The following is a 22197-nucleotide window of genomic DNA, read 5'->3' on the forward strand; positions in this document are numbered from 1 at the left end:
CTGTTTGTCTTGGCCCAGTCACTGCTGGCCGTCCCAGAGCTCCTGCACTGGTCTCCTCTTTTTCACAGGCAGGATGGATGGTGCTCTGAGGCATCTCTCCTAAAAAGGCCAGTTGTGATCTGTGCACTTGTGTGTTTATACAGCGAGCTGAACACTGCAAGCTGTCATCTTCCCATTATCTATAAGAGGTTTGAATACTCCCACATCTCTCTTTATACTGTATATTTACCATCTTGGGGTTCATCTGAGGATAGAACGGAAGTAGAGTTGAGATCAGTGTAAGCGCTCCTCGAAGGAACGTCTGTTAATGGTTTTAGAAATGAGATCACAGAGGCATTTTTTTCCCTGGGATGCAGGGGGTCAGGAAGCAAGTTGATTTTATTAAAGAGCGAAGGGAAATAAATACACAGAGTTTCTGGTGCTCAGGGACAGCTCGGCTCCAAGACTGGAAGATGTTTTAAAAGCTTTTTAGCTTTGTGTCCCTGGGGGACTTGTTTGGAATCGCTCCCATTTTCCCTCATCCATTTCGGCCTATTTGTGGAGGTTTCCAGCCGGAACATGAGTCCCCTGCCTGTTCTGTAGGTTGGCTTATTTACCACCATGTGTAAACATAGTGCACACGCAGTCCCACACATACTCAGTGCGGAAAAGGGCGAAGACACAACTTTAAAAGCAGCTTAAAATTGATCATTAGGCCTGTCGCAATATGCAATAAATCAATTAATCGCATGATAAATAAAGATGAGCTCCATCATTTTATTTTTTGTTTTTGATTGTGTTTGTTTTTTTATTCCAGTGCATTTTTTGTTAACTGACTGAGAGTCCATTTTATTTATTGTTTTTGGTTGTATTGTTCATTTATTGCGGCTTAGACTTAAAATGTCTTCCAGTTCCAGTGTAAAATATTCTTTAGAAATACAAGTTTATTGATCTTTGAAAAGGTGTACCCGCATTATTGTGCCATTATCATCATGTTAGATGAAAATGGTCTCAGAACGACAATATTATCGTTTATCGCAATCATTTCTGGGACAATTTATCGTCCAGCAAAATATGTTGTCTGTGTTTTTTTTTTTTTCATTTTTGTAGCCTACAAAGTACTTTGTGTGTGTGTGTGTGTTAACTCAATCAGCCCTTTTCTTGGCATTTTAAATGGGGACGTCTCCTAAATCAGTCGTGCTGGCTGAGCACAATAAGGGGCCCAGCGGAGCAATGGGAAGTGTTTCACAGCCACTTTTCTGGTGGCCTTGGTGTTGCTTCTGCATGCTCCACTGATGCACTTCAGATTAACATATGTTTGTTCTCGCTCACACCCTCCCTTCTTGCCCTTAAAGGGGAACACAGATACCAATTTGAATTCATATCATTGGTCAAGGAAAGGCCATACTTCATCCCAAACTATAAGCTAAAGGCATGCAAAGTGAGGCCTGCATTGTCCGAGATAAAAGTGTCAACCGCACCTACATAATTGACAGTTTATCCTTTTACCTTAAATGAGTTTTAGCCTTTAAGTTTTTTCCTGAACAGTCACCATGGAATTTGAAATGTCTGAAAGAGAATCATTATCTACAGAAAATTCCCTTCGCTAATTTATTTCACATGTAGCAGCTGTTGACATCGTAGATTAGATAGTTTTTTTTGGCTTTGTCATCATAGATGTCACTGTCGAATAGCGCATGAGTAACAGTGATATTGGACTGTAAGGACACAGTTAACAGATTGTTTTGCTGTTTGCTCCCTTGGCTGCAATACAGTCAGATGAGTTTTATAGCACTTATCAGGGTAAAATAATACTAAGAAGACACAATTTTATATATTAGGTCTTGCCATATAAAACACAGGTTATTGCTTTTTTTGTGTGTCATTGATTACTAATAAAATATGAGGTCTTGTGTGTTATAGACTAGATTAAAACTGGAGGTTCACCGCCTTTTCTGTCTGGCTGCGTTGTATCTCCTTTCACTGTGTAACCCAACCATAGTACTACTACAATTTCATTAGCCGTATGCAGTCCCCGCTTACAGCTATTGGTTGCAGTGACTCTACTATTTCTACAGTAGAAGCTACAGCCAAGCCAACCTTTTTTAAGAAATCTTCTCTTTGTGTAATATTGCTTCAGTGCTTACAGTCTTTCATAAGCCGACACTGCAGCAAAGCACTGGCCTGGTTACCAAACTTACCCTGATCCACAACTAATATTAGATATACTAATATCTGCAGGTGTTGACATTGTTACGCTACATGGATTTTCAAACTGCATACCCAGCAATTCAAAATCACATGTGTAAGTTGGGGATTTTGCTTAATAACAAACAAAACAACCAGAAGGCATTTCACTTAAAGGCCCCATATTTTAAAAAGTGAGATTTGCATGTCTTTTTTTATTTTAAAGCATGTCGAGGTGCTATATATATATATATATATATATATATATATATATATATATATATATATATATATATATATATTATATATATATATATATATATATATATATATATATATATATATATATATATTATATATATAATATAAATATATATATATATATATATATATATATTATATATATAATATATATATATATATATATATATATATATATATATATATATATATATATATATATAAATATATATATATATATATATATATATATATATATATATATATATATATATAAAGCTTACTGTGAAAGTATCAAGGGACTACAACGGGGCGTTTTGAAAAGAGGGTGAATATGAGGTATATTCAGACAAACGAGAAAATGTTTTTGTTTTTTTTAAACATGTGTTTTTTTTTTTTTACATTAAGTTTTAGTTAGATTTTATTTCTGTGTCATGCCAAACATTTGGCCCATCCCACATGGGATTACAAGACACCACAAACTTATTTAGCAAATGTCTTCCGGTCGTATACAAATCATTCGCAGAAATACATGAATACAAGTATATATAAACATATATACACGCATATATACATACATATACACACATATACATACACACAGCACACACACATACACACACACACACACACACACACACACACACACACAATAACAAAAACACAGTATATACAAACAACAAATCCTCATCTACGGATCATCTCGGTAAAGAGCTTTTTTTCCTTTAGAATATGAAAGAGTAGTAGTAGTAGTAGTAGTAGTAGTAGAAACCCTAAATAAAGTATGAACCTGAAAATTAGCATAATATGGGACTTTCGTAACTGCATTTTATATAAACATGACATGCAATTGTCCTCGCTGCATTTTGTTGCTGTACCAAGCATCTTTGTATATCTGCAGGCTGATATTTAATGTCAAACTGATTTATGTGCAGTATAGTTCCCAACACTGTGTTGAATATTTGCATCCCTGTGTTTCTCCTCCAGGGCTCTCCAGAAGGGGGCAGCATAAGACTGAGCTCAACTCCCAGTAAGTCATTTCACTTTGAAAGTACCGCTGAGTTATGATGCTTTCGGTTTAATAATTGGATGCTGGTGAAGCATGCAAACATTCAAGTCATATTCACACACATGCACACTTTTAATTTAAAGCCTTTTCTTGTTACAGAATGTGTCAATATCTTTCATTCCTTCTATCTGTTTCTTCATTTTGTCCTCTAAATAAGGTGGTTTTGCACTTACTTTGTGAGTAACTGAAGTATCTTTTGACAACATTTCAGCCACATGAAAAGAAAGTCTTTTTGTGCGTGTGCGTGCGTGTGCGTGCGTGTGCGTGCGTGTGTTGAAGTCCCATCAGGTCCTCGAACGGTCTGCGCTGTCAGGATCACGCCTCTGACAACAATGAAAGGCTCTCCTGACCTGATTCCTGCCGCAGGTGACGTATCCCTCCGCCTCATCAATCTTTCAGTGCCCACAAATGTGGGACACCTCACACCTAAAAAGAAACTCTTAAAACTCATTACTTGTTAACAGTGTGGCGTCACTTTAATAGGCTGTGTTGAGACGGAACAAGCTCCAACTTCTCTACTTCCAGCTCTGACAGTGTGATCATGGCAATTAGTTTTACAGGACAGTAGGATATTAATTTGATGGCCTGGTTTAGATGTTAAAGTGAGTTCTATTTTGGTCATTTGGGGCATGCGGTAGCAATAACTTGGATTCCCAGGTGCTCTGAAGCAGGAGTGCTGCCTGTTAATACCAAATATAAGACTGCTATGCCTTGAACAATGAAGAGCTGTGGAAATGATACTCCTTATTTTGATTGTTTTCAGATTTGGACCCCAGCAGAGTGTGCAAAGGGAAAGGAGTCGTGACTCTAAGGGCCACCCTCGTCCACATAGATGATGAGGGCTGCATCAGCGGCGAGCCAAATGTCATCACAACGCCATGTAAGTCACAGCGAATGCCACAGCTGCTTCATAACAACTCTCCACATGATGAAAAATATATTTAGAGGACAGTAATAGTTGTATGGCTATGTGAAAACAGGATACGTCACTGAAGAATGTGGACAGACAATGTGAGCGTTGCGGTTATTTAAAAAACATTTCATCATGTTCTTTAGTTGTAAAAATTCCTCACATGCCTTTCAGAATTCTGTTTTGATGTCAGGATTATATAACTCCTCATGTTTTGAAGTGTATGCTCAGTCGGCGAGCACATAACAATAAAGGGCAATTGCTCATATTTTCCTGCGAGTGTCAAAGAGCTTTATTGTTACGGCCTGCCCACTGCACTTTGGAGCAGGGCGCCTGGACTGTGGGCTTGTTTGTTACGTTGAGCACATTGGACCAGGACTGGAGGCTGGCCAAGGCTTTTGGGGAGACGCTTTAATTGTTGTAGAGCCTGAATATAAAGGCCATTGGAACAAACAGCCTTTGCAGCTCTCTGAATGGGCGCTTTGTTCTGATGACAAAGTTCAGAGATTGTGGGAGAATCTATTTTTTATTTATTTTTTTTCTCTCCTTTCCTGGACATATCAACATCTCTCTGTGCATGAAAAGGAAAGCATTCACGCCCCGTGGAATGAAATGGAGATTTATTTGATCATCAAATAGCTGTTATGGTTTACGTTCACTGAAATAGTGTACTTTTTAGTATCATCCTCAGTGATTATATTCTTGCTGCGCTGGCTGCCAAACTGAGAGAGTTCTGGACTCTTTTCAGGTGGCTGGACAAGCCAGATTAATGGAGACAGCTCTAAAGCAGGATTGGCTGAGGGAGGCAGCAACATCACAGCTGATTTACCTCCTGTAAACAACACTCAGTGCCAGGTACGTTTACTTCCACCCTATTTAACACAGGATCTTTGTTTGGCTTGTTTGTGGTTTTACAACTATGAGAACTGGGTGATCTCTATATTTTAAGGTCTTGTGATTTCTGTATTTTCTGTTACCTTCAGGCCAATTCACCAGAGAGCATAAAAGAAAACCAGGCTCCATCCTCCACTGAAATTCAGAACTGTTTCACGTCGACCTCCAGCTCTGTTTATCCCTGCACTAGCACAGTTAACCCCACCATAGTCCTGCTGCAACACAACAGAGGTGAGCACGCCGGTCTGGGACTTGGGGATGACGGGAATCAGGAAGAGTTTCCAAAAGCTTGTCATGATCGTGCTTTTCACATGTCTGTGTGGCATTTTATCAGCCAAGCTTTATGGTGCCCTTAGGTCTCAGCTGTCTGTGATCCATTAGCCTTGTCTTGCTCTGTGTCACACATAACTGTGCTTTTTCACTTTTGCTTCATTGCTTACGGTCGTCACATTTCACTGTCCTGTCCTTGTCTGTCTTTCTCTCACAACAGAGCAGCAAAAGCATCTTTCTCATTTTGAAGGTATGCATCTTGGTGATGTCTAACAGATTGATGTAATGTATCTTTTATTTCTTAGACTTAGCCAGCAGCAATCCCACGTTTTATTACAGAGCAATATTTTCTGTTCTTCGACTGAAGCATCTGTCCCCCTCCTACTGCCATGACACAGCGGGCTAAATTTGTCCGTCACAAGCCTGATGAAGTGAATGAGTCATGTTTGATGCGTCAATGTATTGAAAATATTGGAGATGTTCATTTGTTGAACAAAATGTACCAGACTTTACAAAAACATCTTGGCTACGAGTTATTTTCCTGCAATTTCATGTCTGTTGCCTGCATAGCATCAGTACAACATAAAGGTGACCATGAGTGCCAGATTGAGATTTTACACGGTCTTCCACTTACTTGACACCTTGCACATCTCATTCTTCGAGGCAAAGTGTCACATGCTGCATATGTGCTACAAAGTTTACCTCTGGGTCAGCAGTTTGTTTCATCGAATGCCTTTACTGCCATAAAGTGAGAGAACAAGAACATAAAATTACAAAAGAATATAATTACAATGCTCTTAGGCTGCATTTACGCCAAATCCGACGTTGCGACGGAAACCCCAGTCCTACCATTGATTTGAATGTGGGTAGTGCGTTTCGGCTGCGGCGGTGGGGACCACAGCGGATGCCGGTAAAAAAAACATTGGCCTGCAGCGAAAAGTTGAAACAATTTTTTGCTGCGGTGGCCAATCACGTAACCTACTGGCGATCAGACAAAACACAATGGAGTAAGATTTAAGTGACACTCCCACACTGCCGCACGACCCTGCGCTAATTGCCACAACGCCTGACTTAGTGTGAATGTGGACTTACCTACATACCTTGGCAAGTGTTGCTACATATATTCTCCCCGAGCAGCATGAAGCATATGACCTACGCTACGCATAGATTCTCCATGTGGTTAAACACATACTAAGATATAATTGCCATTAATATTTGACCCAAGTCCCACATACAGTACATCAACACTTAATCGTTTTCCATCGTTTCTTCTTATAATGCCGTCTACCATTTACTGTATGCAGCCCGCAATATCCGTATATTCCGTCATGTATTTCAATGCAATACTTTAATTTAACTGGACAATTTTCTAGGGAAATGTGATGTGAACTTTGAGTTTTGTCTGGCTTACAGGGTTTTTCGTGTATTTTGTTACAGACCCAACCCCAGAAAGGGACAAAAGCCCTGATCCGGGGAGAGACTCGGTCAGTCCAGTCCCTGATATGGACTGGAAGAGGCTGCGGCTATCACTGCACTCCCCTGTCCTCAGTCCTCTCAACAAGCCCATTGTGCCTGTACGGGTGAGCAACAAAACCTTCTGTCAAATGAAGACAAATCTACTCACTGCGGACAGTTAATGAGTGTTTTGTTCATATGATACATGCGTCTTTGTTGTTACAGTAAATAGCATTTACATAAAGCACATTACTTTTCTTTATTGTAACATAGTATGTTCTTGTTTTTATTCTGATTTTAGAATTGTATTATTATTTTCAATAGCAGTAAACCGAGATATTTTTTACTTTTCATAGCAGGTGTATAACAGTCGTAACTAATAACAGTAACAATGCCAGCATACACATCTCAATGGAATGCAGCCACCGTTAATGTTACACTTGAACATCACCAGGGCTGCTGCTGCTGCTCCTGCTGGAAAACATAATGTTGATATATTTGTCTGTCATCCTCACCTATTCATTTAAAATCTTACAATTTCAGAACACTGAAAAGTCCAAAGACTGGTACAAGACAATGTTCAAACAGATACACAGAATACCTGGTAAGAGGAAAAAGTCATCATTTCCTATGTTTTCCAGGTCTGATCAGTTTTGCCTATCATGTTTCTCTGTTGGTGTCCAAGCCCTGTGTGTGTTTCTATATGTGTTTATATGTTGTGTCACGCTGTGCTCTGTCTCTCCATCACTGTGCTCAGAGCCTATTGAGGAAAACCCTTACCGCCCCACCTACATTTTCCCCGAGAACTATGACATTCAGATGAAATCAAAAGGTATCCGATGGCAGTGACTTTGTTAGCTTTACTGACCTGCAGCCATCCTGGGCCCTTTCAAATACTTTAGCTGTGTTTAATCTGTCATACTTGGCCCTGTGACCTGTGACAAGTACAAAACCACATACCTCTAAGATGCTCAAAGTATTTGAAAGGCTTTTACCTTCTCTTTTCCGACGTCCGTTCCATACCAAAGAGCCGCTATTTCTATTAGTTTTAAATGCACTGCAGGTTTCGTGCAGATTTCCTGATCTAACTTGGTTTTGCTGCCCTGGGACATTTTCAAGATCAGTAAGCTTCATGGATTTAATAGGCCTTTTTTTTATTTTGACAGAAGATATTTTGGCATGTCGCAGTAGGACGAGCACAGGTGTACATGATAAAATAAATCCTGGCTGAATTCCATTTAGCTGCTTCAGTTTCAGGGTCCTGTATTGTGCATGCTGGCTCGCTGTCACACTGTCATGACTCACTGGGACACTTTAATAGAACAGAGCCGTCGGTAATGTTATTAGTGACAATTGTGCTTTTCCTTCTATGGCCAGTCAAAACGTCTGCTGTGACAAAAGCCTATGGTCTGAGTGGTACAAAAACATATATATACAACTATAGCACATACGATTACACATACACTCTTTCATTAATTGACTGGCTGTAGATATGTAATACTTTTGACGTTTTAAAGAAAAGTGTCAAACGTATTAAAGGGGCAGTCCACCAAATTTACACATGAAGGTCAGTTTATGTGTCCGGAGTAGTAACCCTGATGATGTCATTGGGCTTATCTCAGATAGGGCTTGGAGACTTCATATTTTTTAAAGAAACTCTTCAATACAAACTGGGGGCAGGGCATTTAAAAATAAAAAGAGAGTTGCATTATGGGAAATGTAGTAGCTAGTGTTTTTGGAGCTGTTACTAGGGATAAAAAGTCAGGATATCTCAGTTTCTGCTACATTCATTTTGACCATTATTTATAGATCTGTCTCTGGCAAGTCTTCCAACTTTATGAAATTGCAGCTAAATTGCTGAAATACCCCTTTAATGTTTTGCTATGCTTTTAAAGTGAAGTTTGTAGATATACTTTACCTCCTAAAAATGGATTGGGCCTTTAAAATCTTAATTTAAACCTGGTGAGCTGGTTGATACATTGATATTGACATGTTGACAGGGACGATGCACGAACCCTTGTAGTGTCATTCTACGATCACTTAACAAATTGTAACAATTACTCATGGCTTTTAACTTTTTTGCTGTTAACCTTCTAATAAGCTTCCGACAGTTGATTTAAAAAAAATATATATTTCATTATTCATAAATGTCATCATCATCATCATCATCATCATCATCATACAGACAAGCATGATCAGTCTTTTGATGTAGTGCACCATCGTAGCCACTAGATGCTGCTGCAGTCCTGCACCAAGGCTATGGACTGTACTGTCGAGTGTAGAGTCTCTCAGTACCTAACCTTGGATCTGGGTAGCTCACCTGATAGAGCAGGCGCTCACGTTTAGAGGTTTACTCCTCGACGCGGCGGCCGCAGGTTCGACCCCGCCCTTCGGCCCCTTGCTGCATGTCATTCTCCCTCTCTCTCCTCTTTCATGTCTTCAGCTGTCCTATCTAAATAAAGGCCTGAAAAATGCCCAAAACATAATCTTAAAAAATAAAACCTAACATTCAGACTGTGTCTCCGCTCCTAACAAGCTTCATCAATCAATGTTTTGTAGAGGGTTAAGGTTAAGTTTAGATTTCCGGTTTTGGGTCTGTCAGCCCTACCGAAGAAGACAAGATTTGTATGCAGAGAAGAAGCTGCCCAAATGCGTATTTTTCGTCTTTAGTTACACCATGTACATTATATAGACAATTCTGATAGTGGAAGTCATGGCCTTTTTGCTTTACAGTGCATTACTTATTCAGAGCCTTGATGCTCATCGATGCTTGCATCCCTTTTTAGCTCCGTAATGCTCCCTGTAAAGTGCTTTGATTTGACACCCTTTGATTGTGTTTGGTGAACCTGTATGGCTTGGCCTAATGGGAGGTGGGAAAAATGCCTTCTGAATTATTTAGTTTTGTGCTATATTCATTACTTTTCAAATAACGGTGCATTGATAGATACAAGTTGTAATAAAAGATGTTTGGTTGTTGTGTGCCCCTTTTTCAGATGATGGTCCCACTCCCTTTGGTTATTTGGAAGATGGTGAGTTTTGGAATTGGGCTTTCATGGAATTACAAAACTGTACCTCATTAAGTTTCAGTATTTATTGCAATTCCTCCAAGATGCAGCCGACATGCAGCATACTTGATTGAAACTTAAACATCGGTAACATTTCAGTTGGTGCATTAACGCGGTTGAGTATCATGCTGTTGATGTTTGTCGATGTGCCTGTTTTCAGTGAGAGCAGTCCCACGCTCCAAAAGTGACGCTGAGGTCGATTCAAGAGGCCGGTCGATGCCTGTGCCAACGCGATCCTCTTCCCTCAAACCCTCTGCCAAAAGGTCAGCGTCCTCCATCTGCTCCAACCCTCCTGATGACATTCACGTTGATATTTAACACAAAAGCACAGCACTGTTCATGTTTGTTAGTGAAGAAATGCTAAGACATAAAAAATTATATAATTCTGAGTAGGACAATCCTATTTATGTCTGTTTGTTAAACAGCCAGCGTTCCTGTGATATCAAACCATGGCTGCAATAATTGTCCATAAATGTGCAATGTTCTCACAGTACGACGTTAAAGTCACTTCCAGAGAAATATTAGTCTTTATTTACATACAGTACTAGTAAGTGTGACCAAACATGATTGTATACAGCAGGGCAAAAAAAAAAAAATCCTTTTTCCTGTAAATATAATATTTTGTCCCCAGTGGCTTCCACTACTGTCCCACAGTTTGTACTGGTGGGACTGTGTGTGTGTGTGTGTGTGTGTGTGTGTGTGTGTGTGATTATTGTCAACCAAACGTTGCTAGCACTGACACAAGATGATCTTCTCTCAGAGAAATGAGTGATAGAGTGATGAAGGAGGACAGGTGATGGAGGATAAACTGTTGCCCACTAGAGCTGCAGATGACAGGTCGAGGACTGACCCTTCTCTTTCCTCAGGGGTTATGTATGTAGGGCAGCTTTGCTAAACACGTCTTTGTCCCTTTTTGAAAACATGGCTTGTTGTTGTTGATGCTCAGAAAAAATTTGTTGTGTGTGTGTGTTTTTTGTGTCGGGAGAATAGGTGTAAGATTGGGTATTTCTTATTTTGGTCCTTTTTATGAGTAGTAATTTTAGCGATGGCTGTCTATTACAGTAAGAAATTCTACCTGGAAATGCTGCGCTCTGTTTGTAGTCACAGGGTCCAATCTTGTTTCCCTTATGGAATTACTGATTTGGCTCAAGAGTGAATTGGATTTTCTGTCATATTATCATTAGAGGCGGAGAGGGGCAGGAGGAGAGATAATGAGGGCGGACGTCATGTTTGAATTAAGAAAAAAAATCTTAGCCTATGCTGGTTGCCATGGAGACTACTTGATAAGGATTGGCTGTCTTTCATCCCACACCCCACCCCTCCCTGACGCCCGCCTCTCCACAGGAACGAGTGGGAGCCCCCGGATAAAAAGGTAGACACCAGGAAGTACCGCGCCGAGCCCAAGAGCATCTTTGAGTACGAGCCGGGGAAATCGTCGGTGCTGAAGCTGGATAGAACGGTATGCTAGCCGTCTGCCTGTGTGTGTGTGTGTGTCTCTCTCTCTCTCTCTCCTTCTCTCTGTGGTGCATGTCGTGTATGCTGTCCCCCACTCCACCCACCATGCACACCCCTACCCACCACCTCTGTATCTAACCTCCCGGGTGGCAGCTTCACTAACAGCTCGGCTGACGACTTATGTGTTGCCTGAATCGCCATGTGCACCACATTCCTAAAGGGTGTCCTGTTGCGGTGACAGATGATCCAGCTTGGCAGCGGGGGAGTATCACTTTCAAGTATAGCCATTGTCTTCCTGTCTTCGATTTAAGGTTATTGGGCCGAATCAGCTCGGTGTGAGAGGATCCCAGCACAGACACAATACATGGATCCTGTGTGGGTTTTCTAAAGAGGAAATGCTCTCTACCCTACTTTTGTCTCTAGCCGTAGCATGTTTGCGCTGAATCAAATGGCGCAGCATTATTTAGTGTCCTTCAGGGCTGTCTTTTGAGGATGAGTTTTTTTTGTTTGTTTTTTTACATTTAATAGATAATTGGCAGCAGCTCCCTAAATCTACAGTTTTCATATTTACCGCATGAGAACACATACATTTTGCATTTAGATTTCTCAGGTCTTTTATATTTCCCTTTTACATAATAGAGGACATGGAGGTGATCAGTATTGTGAATAAGTAGTTAGTTGATTATGTAATTTTTGTTTGTCTGATGCTAGGTTACAAGCTAGTAGATGTCGTTATCTAAGATCTGGGCCCGATCCCAGTGGCAACAAATACACTCATTAGAAAGAGTTTGCTCCAGTTCATCCCGGGACCACTGTACAATAACAGACTCTGTTGTTTGTCAACCACAAGCTCAGTTATTATGGATCAGTGTGTTCTTGTTACGTTAGCTGGCCATTTTCTACGTCAAGTCTATTCTTTTTACTATTTGGTGCTGGAAGTCGTGTTGGCACTGAGTGTGTGTATATATATATATATATGTATATGTATGTGTGTATATATATATATATATTTTAAAGATGATTATATTACATCTCCAAAAGATGTTTTGTTGCTCGTCGTTGGTATGTGTCTGCTGACTAGATAGAATAAAATGAAAAGTTGTTCCCATTGAATAACATCACTTTTTGGGTAATGGACTTGGTTAAGGTTTATTCCAGTCTATTTTAAGCTGTGCATATGTGTATGTGAGTATTGTATTAAAGGAACAGTTTGACATGTTGGGGAATATGCTTATTTGCTTTCTTGTTAAGAGTTTAATGAGTAGATTGATACCACTAATATTTGACCATTAAATATACAGTATAGCTAGCGCCAGCAGCCACTTAGCTTATCTTAGCTTAAAGACTGGAACTAGGACGAAACACCTCTGAAGCTCAATAACTGACACGTTTGATCTCGTTTTTATCACAAAAACCGGAGTGTGAAAATGACAGTTATGACTTTTGTGTCAGAGTATTACTTGGCCGGAAACAGTGATTTCCTTGAGTCTCAGTTGGTTGCCTGGCAACCTCACGATGACAACAAGACACCGAGCGTGTCATAAACAAATGTGATATAATATGAGTTAAAGAGGTGTTGGTAGGTGGACTTTGTTACTATTGGAGCTGTTTCCAGTCTTAATGCTAAGCTGAGCTAGTTGGCAACAATACGATCAATCTTCTCATCTTACTCTCTGCAAGAAAGCAAATAAGTGATTATCCAGAGTATCAAACTTTACCTTTAAGATAGACTTGAATGAATGTTAACCTATCCTTTTAATTTATTCACTTAGGTAATGAAATCTGTAGGTGCCTTCTTGAATGAGAACACCTTCAGTATTGCTGATCATTTTTAGTGTTGGGTACAAACATGGGCTCAAACAACAATATCTGACTCATTATTTTGGTGTGCATATTCTGTCCTGTCTGAACTGTCTTCTCTTTGTCTTTCTCCTCCTCTTTTTGTTGCCATGCCCCCTAGACTCAGGATGTAAAGCCAGAGGATGTAGATTTAGAGAATGAGCCTTGGTATAAATTCTTTTCAGAGATGGAGTTTGACAAAGCGGTAAGTGGTCGCTGTCTTTTAAGTGACAGTACATTGTACTTAATTGCATGTGATAACATCAATGTTCAAATAATGCCTAAACAAACTGTGTCTGTCTATAAGGACTACTCCAGTTTCTACTCCCACTTTCACTTGCAGTATTGCACAGAATATTTTTTTATTGACCTTGCACATAAAAGGTTATGTGACAGCATGTACTATAAGAAGAAAATGTGTTTCCTCTTAAACTAAATGTACTACCATGTGTCCCACCAACGTGACTTAATGAGACCAACTACTGATCATCTTTTATGTCTTATATGTTTTTTCATCATAAACTCTGTTTATTGTACTTTGTTCAAAGCACTTTATATAGCTACTTTCATTCCTCATCGTCGCCTCATACAATTTAAAAGGATTTTGTCCCCAATAGTGTCTAAAATAGTCAACCAAGGTCTATTTTCGCCCTCTTCAAAAGTGTCTCTCAGCAATTTATTTGTATCTGTGATGCTGAGTAAGCACAATCAGCTCAGTCAACAGTCTGACCACTTACAATAGCTGTGGCTTTTACCCTGTGCAATTTAGATAATTCATATTTAATAAGGCTGATTATTGATTAGAGTTTAGCAAAGGTGGCCATGACAAAGGATCAATTCAATTATCACAGGGCTGAGTTTATCAGCATCCTATTTTCTTTACAACAGGTTCTTGCGATCTCTTGCTAACCGTAGCAGCATCCCTGTTCTTCCATGTCGTTAACTTCCATGAGGAACGCGCCGTTTTGTTTATTTTGATGTGCACCTTGCCAGTTACAATACGTATCCTAAGCCTTAAGCCTGGTCTGGAGCCTGATGACCCAGATGGTTTGTTTACACAAAATTTTCGTGCGATATGTGATCCCGCGATTCTCGCGTGACCTTGTTATATCGCGAGAATCCAGCTGCCGTTCAAGGTGAAGTCACTCCTCACTTGGAGAGGCTGCAGTCCTCACGAGCATTAGGCTCCAGGGTAATCCCAGGCCCTTGAAATAATAATTGCTGCCCGTCTGCTATCTGGTATATTTACTAAAATACCCAAACAGGTGCAGGCATGTTGAAGCAGTATACAGTGTCATGACAAGTCCATGCCTTGGGCCTTAGTTGCCACAAGACAAGCGTGGCACTGGCTGCCCACAAACAGATGTTAGTTCTCCTCGCTCTCTGTCAGTCAGAGCCAAACCGCCACACCCTGGATCATATGAGGTGGCACCACTGACTACGACATGAGGTCATGTCCTAGCATCAGCCAGACGCAGGGGCAGGGTCTCCCATTCCCGGTTAGTGAATATGTGGAGGAGGTTTAGTGGTGGAGGCAGCCGACTCTGTCTCATGGCAACCTGGATGTTTGCCAGATGATCTCGGCTTGATGACTGGCTCCTGTTTAATGTCAAAGTCACTTCCAAAACTGCACCTGGTATGCATAGTATTTGACCTTAAGGCCCAGCCAGACACTCTGGCTCATTGGAGTTTGATTGACATATCAGTACTCACTCGGTATTACCGGATGAGAGATATGGTTTTTGGAAGTCTGCGAAAGCCACAGTGCTCAGGTGTTAAATAAAGAGTTAGGCCTTCATGGCTCTGATCCAGTTAGGTCTTGTTGTTATTAATAACCTTCAAAGTGCTTTGGAGAACCACTTCTACTAATCAAGTAGTATTATAAGAAGGGGAAACTTCTTGACAGTATTAAAAGTCCATCTGATTCTTCTGATCCACATCTTTAGAACAGTCTTCTTGTGGTTTTACACTGCTAATTAGCCAGTTGTCAACTAAATACCTCTAAAGAGCAGGCTTAGTGTAAGTAATACTTTAGATAATCCTACAAGACTGCACTATTTTCTCTTCTTCTTTATCCCGTCCTGTCAATTCATCATTACTCAGCCACTTCTAGTCACCTAACATCCACTGAGTAAGAGTGACAGTAATCACAGTAATGGTCCTCCTGATTAATATTAACACGTTCTGGGTTTAAGAGGAGTCTGAAAACACACCCAGTGACAGTTACAGTCAAACATAGGCCCATCGATATACATGGCTAGCTGGAACTGGGATTCCACACATAACTATGGTCAGGAAGAGCATTTTGGCCCCCTGCAACCGTCAGAGTGACTCCATCTGTTGAGCATATGCTGACGAGGGGGCTGCTGCCACACTGTCTCAGCACTGAGTTACATACAGCCACCACCTGACATATTCTAAAGGAGGCGACTCGGTAAGCCCGCCAGCTCATTGTGCTTTCATATTTAACCTCTGTTACACACTTAGCCTTTACCTTTAAGCATTTAGCGCGGACGAGATGAGGGGCGCTCATGGCTATAACAGGCCCTTCACACTGGGGGAGCTGTTTGTTTTCATGAGTACACATCAACACAAATAAGGTGCTGGAAAGAACGAGATTCATGTTACCATGACCTACTCATGATTGCTATTTTGAATATGAAAGTGGCTCTGAGTAGCCAGGGACACCTGTTAGGAAACATGCACATGAAATTCTGCAGAAACGTTGTCATCGGTGTTCCACTGACTTACCGAAGGCCTTCATTTATGTCCATATACAGCTTTGGACATTTCACACTCTAACTGCTTTAAGCAAGTAGTTTCATCCTCTGTGTTTCTTTATCTGATAAATTAAACCGATTTCATATGCTGGATAAAAAGGTGTCTAGGAGTAATGTGATGTTAAGTGATATCAGTGTAGGATTAGGTTTACAGTTTTGTCCTTTTTGTATGAAGAAAAGTTCATATAAACTGAAACTAATCAGGCCTCTTGTAAATAACCAGATTAAAATTCCATTCCTTTACTCCAGATAATCCTTCAATGCCTGTTTCCTGTTTACTTTCCATTGATGCTGTGTGTGTATAAGCCCAATTACCCAGGGGTGCAAGGGACACTATCTGTTCCCCCGTGATATCAGATTTGAAGGGGGGGGATACAAGACGTGGCGGAGGAAGGAAGAGCTGCAGATTATTCAATGACACTGGCGTGTTTCCGAGTCGACATGGAACATTTGGTTTTATAAATAGATCCGACTACAGACCTGACAGCCTGATGCTCCGGTCTTATAAAGATAGACATTTATTCTGAAAGGTTATAAATGATCATCCTGCCCTGGCAACTAAGTGTAAAGGTATGTTGTGGCAAATGAGCTGTTGAGAATGCTCCTTGTCTGGTCATCGGTGTGTGGAAGTGGATGTGGTATTAACAGCATGGCCAGGCTGGCTGTGATTGGGATTGTGCAATCGTATTTGCAAACAACACTTGCGCTCTTATTCATAGTGCCTGTGTCACGTCTGTTATTTTTACCTGCTGTGACGTCCGAAAAGAGGAAAGCAACAGAAACAGTGGGCTAAAATTAGTTGGCTCTAAACCATTCAAAGTGCTAGTGGGTGCTACCACACTTATGACCACCCCTGTGTTTTGAAGATAATATCTCCTTGTATATACACATTACATTTACACTTGTAGTCCTTTAAACATTTTTCACTCATGTGCTTGCAGTTTATTTCTTTCTGCCTTTATATGTGCTCTTTATCTTTATAACATGGTTATAATTATCTGTTTCTACAATCAGTATGTGTTACTGTATTCTTTACTTTGTCAGTAAGCATTTGTTTGTCTTTTTGCCTCTTTAAGTGTGTGAGATTGAGTGGTGTGTGTGTGTGTGTGTTGATAATTAACACAAAAGCACAGCACTGTTCATGTTTGTTAGTGAAGAAATGCTAAGACATAAAAAATGATATAACTCACCATAAATATAGGACAATCCTATTTATGTCTGTTTGTTAAACAGCCAGTGTTCCTGTGATATCAAACCATGGCTGCAATAATTGTCCATAAATGTGCAATGTTCTCACAGTACGACGTTAAAGTCACTTCCAGAAAAGTGTTAGTCTTTATTTACATACAGTGCTAGTAAGTGTGACCAAACATGATTGTACACAGCAGGGCAAAAAAAAAAAATCCTTTTTCCTGTAAATATAATATTTTGTCCCCAGTGGCTTCCACTACTGTCCCACAGTTTGTACTGGTGGGACTGTGTGTGTGTGTGTGTGTGTGTGTGTAATTTAGCCTGCTTCCACCACCAGCTGGTTAATTGTCCCCCGGTCTGGTCCAGTGGTAATGAGAGTGACTCAATACCAGACAAAAGAGACGGCTTCACTGGGAGACAGCAGCCCATTGGCTGAGCCTGTGACAGCCCCCTCCCCGCATGGGCGCCCCCTGACTGATGCACGCCCACTCCCCCCTCCACTCTCCACACTGCCGCTTGTTTTCTCCAACTTGCATGCAGGCCAAAACACACGCTTACTCCTCCATGCCAAGCCCAGTCCAGAGAAGCTAAGAACCCCGGGTGCTCGAGACAAAAACCCAGAGCAGCGAGTGAACGACAGAGAAAATCTGACCATAGCTAATGCTCCTGCCTCTGTTCTAGCTGGAGGAGACCTTCCTGTGGATCTATCAATGACTTCTTTGTTTGGTTTGTTGCAGAGTGCCCCCTCTTTCAGCCCCCTGGAAACAGCCTCCGACCTGCAGCAGTAGTAAGTCCATCCCCTCCTTCTTATTCCAATACTTGTGCTTTAAATCTTGCTTCCTCCTTCCAGCGTGTTGATGATTATTTAAGGCATGTTACGGGGATAAATGTCAGTGAGAGGTTTCCCCACCCTGTAGAGCTCGCCCACCCTCAGCGGAGGGACCCCTGCTTCCTGAGGAGATCCTGTTAATAAGGCAAAAAGCTACCAGAACAGTGTGTCCTCTGTCTGTATTTCATGGTGTTTTTTAGGGGGGTTGGGGGTTGTAATGTGCAGACATGGCTGCTATGTGGTGATTTATTTAAAGACAGTAACCTGGATGTCACTGGGATAGAGGGAACTCGCCCAGCTGCTGCATAACTTAAAAACCGTTATCTTCTTCTGAATGGGTGTGTGAACATTACTATGACCGGCAACTGGATCATTAAAGAGGATGCTAGCTGTTACTTAAACAAGCTTATACCAAGCCTTTGATCGTTTTTGTTTTTGCCTGATGAGATTGACATTTTCTATTTCTGTTTGTGTAATAAAATGTAAGGAATTCAGGACCGAGCCACGGGGACTATCATGCATTTCAGCCCGGGGAAAATAAACTTCCTCCCACCATTTCTGCTAAGAACTTTCCATCTGCTGCAATCATTAGGTCATCGTGGCCAAGTATCTGAAAAGACATTTCCAATCCAATTTTTTAATCCATTGATTCGTTGTTAATTTTGAAAGGAAGAGGCTCCTGACAAAAGGGGTGGTGGAAGTTCACTCACCCCTACTTTTCAAAGGAAACCTCAAGTCATAAACTGACTTCCCTCAAAGGCACACATGTTTAGGGCAGGATGTTGTTTTCTCCAGGGTCTGTTTGAAATCAGACACATTTTGAAGAACGTTCTTGTAAATATATCATTTGATTGTAAAATGCAATACCTATGTGTCGCTGGTGTAGTGTCTTTAGATGAATGAATGAACCTTTTAAGTAAATGTGTGTCTTTTCAGGCCTCGATTAGACACACACTGTGTGTGCACGATAGCTCGTAGAAGATTGATATAAATAATCCCAAATTGTTTGCATGGCCTTAGAATAAGAGCTGTCATCGTGATGCAGTAGTACATTCTCCGTAATTGGCATTTAAATGAGCCCCTTATCATTCCAGGGAAATATATAAACATAATAGTTAACCTGCAGTAGGTTCTGCCACTGGTTCTCCCTCAGGCAGCATACTGACTGTTGATTTAACCAGAACCGTTCCAGAAGATTGTCTTAAATCTTGCATGGCTCCTGTCCTGCACATTTCTTGTACAGCATTTTTGTGAATTCTTGTAAGTAACCTAGAACCAACGTGATTTTAATGGCTCTCTGCAGTCAGCAGTGCACACAGCTATGAAAGAGCTTTTTGTGTTGAGGTAGTGAACAAGGAGAGTAATGTATCCATACATTTGTGCAAGCTTGTAAAACTCTTAAGAGACTTGGCAACTCTGTAGATATAAAACACATTTGGGAAAACACATTCCTCTTTTTCCTAACACTAGTGAAAATTGTTTGTTATTTCACCTAGATGATACTGAAGTCTCTGTCAGTTTAATGACCGTTTTTGTCTGCACTAATAGAGGAGCAGCGTGAGTAACACGAGAGCGGGAGTAAACCTGACAGTTGTACAGGTGCATGGCAGGGAATGATTCCCCATGTGGGAATGTTCAGAGAATATTTATAGAAATCTGTCCTGTTGGCCTCTCTGGAATGCCAAGATATGTGTGGTAGCAAATGCCTTCTCTCAACATCAGCCTCCAAATTCTGCACTTTTTTTCTCATGTTTTTTCTCTGCGTCTGATTATTTTGTCTCCCACAAGTCTGCGAAGACAGGAATTACCTCAAGATATACTAAATAAGAACCATATGACTGCTCATTACCCAATTTGTGCGCCTCTGGTTATCATAAAAAGCATGTAACACAACTCCTCTGAATGAATTTGACTGTGTTTAATTAGCTGTCTGCGTTCCTCTCACCACTGTCTAGCTCCTCGAGCAAGTCTGGACACAGCGAGGTGGAGAAGGACGGAGGATCATCCACAAGCGAGCCTGGGGCTCCAGAATGCGACCGCCATGTTTACAAGACTGTCCTGGAGGGCGGCGACATTCCCTTACAAGGTCTACGGGCCCTAAACAAGCGCCAGGCAAGCTCCTCCTCCTCTAAAGGTAGGATAACAGCCACTTCATATGTGTCCAGTAAAATGGCAGGTGTGTGTGTGTATGTTTATGGATGTGGGGGCTAGACAGGACAGCAGGCCATTAAAGGCCTTTCCTGCTGAGACAGAACCAATGACTTACAGACATGATGTTGGACCGTTCAAAGTGTCAGACAGGGATACATGTGTTTCCGTTTACCTTTCTGTTGGCATCCACACATTTTCTTCGCTCCCAGACCTCACAGCATCGGCCAATCACCTCGCAGCATTCATCCCCCCAGCAGCTTTTGATTTATTATTGATGCCATGGATGTTTTCGTCAAACGTGTGCTGGCCATCTGCTTTGGAAAACTCATGGAGGGAGTGAGGTTGTCTTGCTAAGTCGATGGAAGCTAACCTTGGAGAGTTTTCCCCTCTCTCTCTCCAGTTGTGTTGCTAGGCAGGCTTAGGGCAAGACTCCAGAGCCTTCCAGCGCCAGGGAGCGGAGGGCCAGAGAGGGGATGGATGAGGAGGGACGAGCGAGATAAACAGACAGACAGGGGTGAGATAAACAGGAGGGACACAGAGGGTGGGAAGGCGTAAGGAAGTCAGCTGTCAGTGTGAGGTCAGGGGCTGGAATGCCTGTGCACATGGCCAGGGAGAGAAACGCTAGGGGAGGAGAAGAGATGTAAGAAAAAGAAAGGAATGGACAGTGTGACCCAGCACGTCATTACATTACATCTGGGATGACACACAACAGATTGCTTTAGAAACTGTCCACTCAGAGTTAATGTTTGGTATTTTTTCCACAATAATTAATAGCTAATGTATTGACTGTTTGAACAAAGATGTATCAGGATAGTTGTTTTGGCGTTTACCCAGTTGAATTGTGGGCCCATGTAGTAAATGGATTTTGGCACTCCAGTCAACTGACTAGCACGCACTTTCATTAGCCTCTTGCCCAAAGAAATAACCAAGTGCTAGAAACCAAACACATCATCATGTGTTTCTGTCTTGTGCTCATGAAATAAAAAAATATCTGTATTAATCTTTGTCTTTTTTTTTAACTGAGTCTCCTCAAGGGCTTTTCAGCAGCTAGGACTCTTTACTTGCCACATGCCCTGGATATAATATCTAGTTAAGTTTCTCAGTGTGTTTATTTATTTATTTTTTAGGCCTTTATTAATGACAAGACAGCTTAGACTTGAAAGGAGAGAGAAAGGGGGAATGACATGCAGCAAAGGGCCGCAGGTCTGACTCCGTGTGCGTGTTTTTTCTGGTAGATATGAAGCATGACAGATGGGTCACTCATGCTACAGAAGTGTCTCGCAGCATGTGAAAGTGTTGTGTCACTTCCAAGTTCCATCTGTAGTGCTATCACAAGCATACTATAGCCAGGAACTGACTATTGCCAGGAAGTGACATGAGTAGTTGAGTTTTTCAGAGGTCTGTGACAGTCATATTTTACTGTCCAAGTTGACTCAGGATACATTTTTTATTTACAACCGTGAAGGGGAGCAGTGTATTAATAGGGGTGCCACAGAACATATATCACTGCAGCCGCCTGTCTAATTGCTGAAAGCAGAAGAGAAGAATATATTGTATGTGGGAGGTTAAAGCGGGACAGGCAGTGGGGATGTTATGAATACAAAATCGGGAACAGAAAAGATTTGAATAGGTTTTGTTTTTGGTTTTTTTCTATTTTAATTTATTGATACTGCAGTCAGTGTTAAGAATTCCTATATGAACTACAACATCACATAACATTTCATGGCATATTGCTGTTTTTATCCTTTATGTTCCACATGTTATGTTTCTGTTTACAGTGATATTGATAATGCAAGAATCTGTTAGACAGTCAATTTCCTGGTGTTCCATTTTTACAAAGCATAATTCCTCACTGCAGTACCATGCTGTTACTATAACAGTCA

General features: G+C 41.0%; 1 protein-coding gene across 1 annotated transcript in view; it reads left to right on the forward strand.

Annotated features, from left to right (window-relative positions):
- Positions 1-22197, forward strand: part of sorbs1 (sorbin and SH3 domain containing 1) — a 45059-nt gene that overhangs the window by 9879 nt on the left and 12983 nt on the right. Inside the window, exons 2-16 of the mRNA XM_078273185.1 lie at positions 3394-3436; positions 3755-3841; positions 4239-4355; positions 5134-5240; positions 5369-5510; positions 5770-5799; positions 6987-7129; positions 7548-7608; positions 7762-7836; positions 9998-10033; positions 10230-10332; positions 11414-11528; positions 13485-13568; positions 18072-18121; positions 20119-20297. Of these exons, the coding sequence (XP_078129311.1) occupies positions 3808-3841; positions 4239-4355; positions 5134-5240; positions 5369-5510; positions 5770-5799; positions 6987-7129; positions 7548-7608; positions 7762-7836; positions 9998-10033; positions 10230-10332; positions 11414-11528; positions 13485-13568; positions 18072-18121; positions 20119-20297 (1276 nt within the window). The 5' untranslated portion in view covers positions 3394-3436; positions 3755-3807. The remainder of the gene's footprint in view (positions 1-3393; positions 3437-3754; positions 3842-4238; positions 4356-5133; positions 5241-5368; positions 5511-5769; positions 5800-6986; positions 7130-7547; positions 7609-7761; positions 7837-9997; positions 10034-10229; positions 10333-11413; positions 11529-13484; positions 13569-18071; positions 18122-20118; positions 20298-22197) is intronic.

Source organism: Sander vitreus, chromosome 17, assembly GCF_031162955.1.
Source record: "Sander vitreus isolate 19-12246 chromosome 17, sanVit1, whole genome shotgun sequence".
Taxonomy (NCBI): domain Eukaryota; kingdom Metazoa; phylum Chordata; class Actinopteri; order Perciformes; family Percidae; genus Sander; species Sander vitreus.